We start from the raw sequence: 6,000 nt of genomic DNA, 5'->3' as shown, positions 1-6,000 counted from the left end.
GTGTTGGACTGGGGTGTGCAAAGTTAAAAATCACACAACACCAGGTTATAGTCCAACGGGTTTAATTGGAAGCACTAGCTTTCGGAGATGCTGCTCCTTCATCAACCACCTGATGAAGGAGCAGTGCTCCGAAAGCTAGTGCTTCCAATCAAATCTGTTGGGCTATAACCTGGTGTTGTGATTTCTAACATTGTTTCTGAAGACAGTAAAGTGCCTACTTGAACAATGAGGTCTTGCTTGTTGACTAAATAGAGATCACTCAAACTGTCTCCTGTAGCGCAAATGAGGAGGGCAGTAAATGCTCATTTTGGCAGTGATGCACACGTTATGAAACGTTTTACTGCATCCAGACTTTTGACGTTGGTGCCCCCATATTGAACTCAACTATCAAGTAGAATCTGTTTGTGTCCAACTTCACTGTGTTGTACACTGCACCCTCTGTGGATGCATTTGGTAAGACTTAAAGTGGGGAGTTTTGAGACTTAATGCCTGATAACTATTTAAGAGAGGAACTCTCTGATGTTTTTGACGTGCTGAATTATCAAAAATAATTTTGGAGATAAAGAAGGAAATGGGTTTATCCTTCAGCTGTTAATGAACAAAATAATTATGCTTTTCAGGGAGCCTGTGGTGCGGTCAAAGTCAAATTCACTGAGTGACACGTTGGCTGTAAGTAAGAACTCTGCTTTATTGTTGTTGCGCAGTGACCTCTGCTTACTATTCAAGTTGTCTTTCCATTTTTCTTTTTGGTTATTGTAATTCTATTTCCCCCTCATCTGCTTTTACTTCCTGTGTGAATCTTGAATTGAAAATGAATCAGGCAACCAGTTCCTGATGTCATCTATCGTTGATCAATTGTAATGCATGGAAGAGATACACACAGCCCTAATTCCTCCTTGTCTTTCTGAAATGTTGAGAATAGGAACTTATTAAATAAACATGTGAATGTGTGATAAACTACTTCATAATATTGGACATGTGCAGCCATGTTTCTGAGACTGTGGATTTCATGGCTGGCTGAGTCCACATTTATATCCCTGTGTCAAATTGAACTCTCGATAGTTAATGCTACGCAATTGAGTTCAGCCTCTGAAATAAAAGGGAATTGAGAGAGTTACCATTTTCTTGCTTTTGCTTACCGTTGCAGCCAATCATTGTATTTTGTTTTCCCCTAGAATCCAGACACCACGAAAGCCAAGTTGATTTCTCGAATGGCGAAGATGGGTCAGCCAATGCCATTTCTCACAGGAACGCTCTCTGCACAACCTGACTCCAGTGACTCAGAGCTTGAGGTAAAAATTTGGCAAGGCCCATGCCTTTCTCTATTTTCATCTGTTTTATTCACTCTGCAATATTTCAATTAATCTAATTTTTGTACTGAATAAGTTTTTTGGTTCTGTTTGGTTCTAAGCCAAATGGAGGAAGTGGAAGAGAGAGAACTGATGAGCCTTGTGGGGAGGGAATGGGATAGGGAGGGATGCGAGCAGAGGGGTGGGGAAATGGATCGGTGTTGGGGTATTTGCAGGGAATAGTGCGCATGGCAAATGGCGTCAACAAATGCAGCCTTCTGGTTTAAATTACGAGATATTTGTTCTCTTGTATCTGCTTTTATATGCAAGTTGGTTGTTGTAACCAAAGCGCTTAAAATTTGGATTGCTACAGTTCACTTTGCAGTTGATTACCATGTAATAAAACAGATGCATGCACATAACAGTTCATATGAGTGAGAGGGTTGGTGGTGGCGTTGTGGTGCTATCACTGGGCTAGGAAACTAGAAGGCCAGGTTAATGTTCTGGGGGCAGGAATTTGAATCCCACCATGGAAGATGTTGAAATGTGAATTACATTTCAAAAATCTGGAATCAAATACTAGCCTAATTCTGACCATGTTGATTGTCAGGTGGCTCACTAATATCATCTGCCAACCTTGCCTTATCTGGTTACCCAGACCACACAGCAATGTGGTTGACTCTTATCTGCCCTCTGGGCACTTAGTGATGGGCAATAATGACCGAGCATCTAAATTCACATGTATGTCCACATTTCAATAATATCCAAATCTAAATTAGTGATGAACGGTGTGAGTGATTCAGTGTAAACATTGTCTAACTCTATGAGCCTGCTATCCTAAACCTTGATAGACGTATCTAGCTGTCCAAAAGCAAAAGTAAATTACTGAACAAAATTTTTTTCATATATCTACATTTCAAATATCTCCTTGGTTATTTCTTATGGCAAATGTGCTGTTTAAAAGAAATTGTATTTCACATCTAACATGGAATGTATTTTGTGGAGGAGTGGGAAGAAACATAGCTCATGTCAGTGAGTTCTGTTGTCGGGGACTTCATAAACTCTGGTGTTCAGTAACTGGTTTCCCTACCCCATTTAAAAACTAAAATGCTTTGAATCCATAAAACAAACTGACACACGGCCACATGCAACATTTTCCTATAGGTAAAGAGCATATGGTACAGATCACTTTCATCCTTTATATAAAAGCTCTAAACAGAGAATATGGAAGCAGGAGGAAGCCATTCAGCCCATCAAGCCTGCTCCGTCATTCAATATGCTTATAGCTGATGTTCCATCTCAAAGTCATACACTTGCTTTCTCTCCATACATCTTCACACATTTTAGCCTCTAGAAATCTCTTTCTGTTAAATATATTCAGTGACCTTGCCCCCACAGCCTTTCGTGGTTTAGAATTTCACAGGGTCACCACTGAAAAAAATTCTCCTAGTCGTAATCCAGAATGGTCCACTGCAAATTCTGAGACACTGAGAACTTGTTTTGGATCCGCAGCTGAAGAAAACATCATCCCTGCGTCCAGTTGGTTCAGCCCTCTCAGAATTTTACACTTTTCAACGAGATTTCCCCTGATTCTTCTCAGCTGCAGTTAATGCAGACTCAATTGATCATGTCTTTTTTTCTATTGTACAACAAACCTGCCATCCCAGGAGTTAGTCTCTCTTGCAGTCCCTCAAGAACAAATGTATCTTTTTGGGTAAGGGGACCACAAATGCAAACGGTATACCAGGTGTGATTTTACCAAGGCCTTGTACACCTTCAGTAAAACTTCCTGTACTGAAACAGTCTTGCAATGAAGGTCAACGTACCATTTGCCTTAACTGTTTGCTATACCCAGCTGTCTGTTTGCAGTCACTAGTGTACAGGGACTTCCAGGTCCCTTTTTCATCTCAACATTGCCCAATCCATCAGTTCAATAATACTCTGCCAGACTCTTCTTCCTACCTAAGTGAAAATTTATTTATATTATGTTGTATCTGCCATGCATTTGGCTACTCTGTCAACTTGTCGAAGTTACCTTGAAGCCTCTTTGAATGCTCTCACTCTAACTCACATTACGTTATGTGTCATCAGCAAATTTAGGAATATTACTTTGGCTCTGTCGTCCAAATCTGATAGGTTATGCACAGCTGGGGCCTGAGCACTGGTCCCTGCAGAGCCCACATCACCACCCCCCACTCTGTATCTTGTCTAATTCTCAATCTAAAGCAGTCATTATACTACCAACAAATGCATTTTATTTGCGTTTGGACACCAACCTCTTAGGTGGGACTTCATCGAAAGCTTTCTGAAAATCCAATTAACCATGATCGCTTCTCTCACATAATGTCCTCAGAAAAGAAAGATTTGTCAAGCACTCTTTACTTTTCATAAATCAGTGTTGACTTGGAAAATGCTAATAGAAACTTGTTGTGTCATGTTATCAAATCCTTTAAATAGACTCCAGCATTTCCCTGCTACTGATGCTGGACAAATGAGTTTGTAATTCCTGGTTTTCTCCCTCATTTCCTTTTTAAAAAAAAGTGAAGCTACAAGTGAAGCTCCAATCTCTTCCATAATTGGCAGGATTTTGGAAGATGACCACCAACAAATTCACTACTTCCAAGGCCTCCACCTTTAGCACCTTTTGGGATCTATATTATCAGACCTGGGATTTATCTGCTTTCAGTTCCATTAATTTCTGTAGAACTAATTTTTTGGCCTAATGCCCTTAAACATCATTCACTTTTACTTGCCAAGAGGCACTTGCTTCCATGGAACTTCTGGGAAATTATTTGTGGTGTCGTCTTTGGAGACAGAACTAAAACTTAGTTTGATAAGTTTCCCGATGGTAGGCTCATTCAGAAAGTGAGGAGACATGTAAATTTGACTTTCTGAAGACCGAGGGTGGTAGTACATGGGAAGTATTCAGCCTGGAGCTTCGTGACCAGTTATGTTCTGTAGGTATCTGTTCTGGGACCACTGCTGTTTGTGATTTTTATAAATGACTTGGATGAGGAAGTGGAAGAGTTGGTTAGTAAGTTTGCTGATGACACGAAGGTTGGTGGAGTGATGGATAGTGTAGAGTGCTGTAGGTTGTAACTGAACATTGACTGACAGGATGCAGAGCTGGGTGGCAAAGTGGCAGATGGAGTTCAACATGGAAAAGCACGAAGTGAGCAAAATAAATTAAGAACAGTATTAGATCTAAAGCGAAGTCACAGAAAATTACGAGAAAAAGTAGCATATCTGAGCACGGGAACATTCCGAATTCAGCAAAGCAGGATTCTTGGCAGTGTGGATAAACAGAGGTGTCTTGAGGTCCATGTCCATTGATCCCGCAAAGCTGCCACCCAGGTTGATAGGGTTGTTAAGAAGGCATATAGCGTGTTGGCTTTCATTAGCAGGGGGATTGAGTTTAAGAGACACAAAATTATGCTGGAGCTTCATAAAACCCTGGTTAGACCACACTTGGAATATTGTGTTCAGTTCTGGTCGCCTCATTTTCGGAAGGATGTGGAAGCTTTAGAGAGGGTGCAGAGGAGATTTACCAGGATGCTGACTGGACTGGAGGGCATGTCTTATGAAGAAAGGTTGAGGGAGGTGGGCCTTTTCTCATTGGAGCGAAGAAGGATGAGAGATGACTTGGTCGAGGTGTACAAGATGTTGAGAGGCTAGATCGAGTGGATAGCCAGAGACTTTCCCAGGAAGGAAATGGCTATCGCAAGGGGGCATAATTTTAAGGTGATTGGAAGAAGATTGAGGGGAGATGTCAGAGGTATGTTCTTTACCAGTGTGTGGAATGCATTGCTGCAGTGGTGGTAGAGTCAGAGACATTAGGGACATTTAAGTGACTCTTGGGTAGGCAAATGGATGATAGTAAAATGAAGCGTATGTAGGTTAGTTTGATCTTAGATTAGGTTAAAAGGTCGGTACAACAGCGAGGGCTGAAGGGCCTGTACTGTGCTGTACTGTTCTATTATCTATATAGCAGTTAATAATTGTTGTACCATTTCCTCATTCTTCTTCTTTCGTTCCATTTCAGTTTGTAAGGGGCCTATATTTGTTTGTCCTATTCTGTTTCTCTCTTTTGCACATGTCAAAGCTCTCTCAGTCCACTCTTACAATTTTACTCTCGTATGGCAACTTTTCCCCTTTTCATCAATCTCTTAGTCCTGCTTTGCTGAATCTTGAGTGTTCCCCTGTGCTCAGATTTGCTACTTTTTCTAGTAGTTTTCTATGACTTCTCTTTATAGGTCTAAAACTGTTCTAAATTTACTTTTGCATGTTGTAGTTTGGCCACATTTCCTGTTGTGTTCTCTTGTCCAGAAGGAATGTAAATAACTATTTTAATGCATGCATTATTCTTCTACACTAACTCCCTACCTACTGTCATGCCTTAGGCTGCATAACTTCATTGTATCACAGCTAACTTGTCCCTCATATGTTTGTTTAGTTAGGTTCAGATTGAACAATTTCAATTTCTATCTTGAAGAATTCTGGTCAGTTCTCCTGCCCCCTCTTCTCCACCCCCCCCTCCCCACAAGCCAAAGGGCACTCAACAAAATTGTTAAAATATCCCTTGTTATTTCACAAAACCAAATCTAGGATAGCCTGTTTCCCCTTCGTTGGTTCTTCATTGTACTGGTCTTTAAAGAATTCTTGTACACACTCCAGGAATGCATCTGCTACTCAGTAGCTAATGTAGTTTGCC

General features: G+C 40.8%; 1 protein-coding gene across 1 annotated transcript in view; it reads left to right on the top strand.

Annotated features, from left to right (window-relative positions):
• The first annotated feature begins 579 nt into the window (after nt 1–579).
• The window catches only part of LOC122564603 (FK506-binding protein 15-like), a 28,105-nt gene continuing 22,684 nt past the window's right edge, over nt 580–6,000 (top strand). The window contains exons 1-2 of the mRNA XM_043719691.1: nt 580–669; nt 1,176–1,292. Coding sequence (XP_043575626.1) covers nt 595–669; nt 1,176–1,292 — 192 coding nt within the window. The 5' untranslated portion in view covers nt 580–594. The remainder of the gene's footprint in view (nt 670–1,175; nt 1,293–6,000) is intronic.

This window comes from Chiloscyllium plagiosum, chromosome 30, assembly GCF_004010195.1.
Source record: "Chiloscyllium plagiosum isolate BGI_BamShark_2017 chromosome 30, ASM401019v2, whole genome shotgun sequence".
Classification (NCBI taxonomy): Eukaryota; Metazoa; Chordata; class Chondrichthyes; order Orectolobiformes; family Hemiscylliidae; genus Chiloscyllium; species Chiloscyllium plagiosum.
This window is presented reverse-complemented; position numbering and strand designations above follow the sequence as displayed.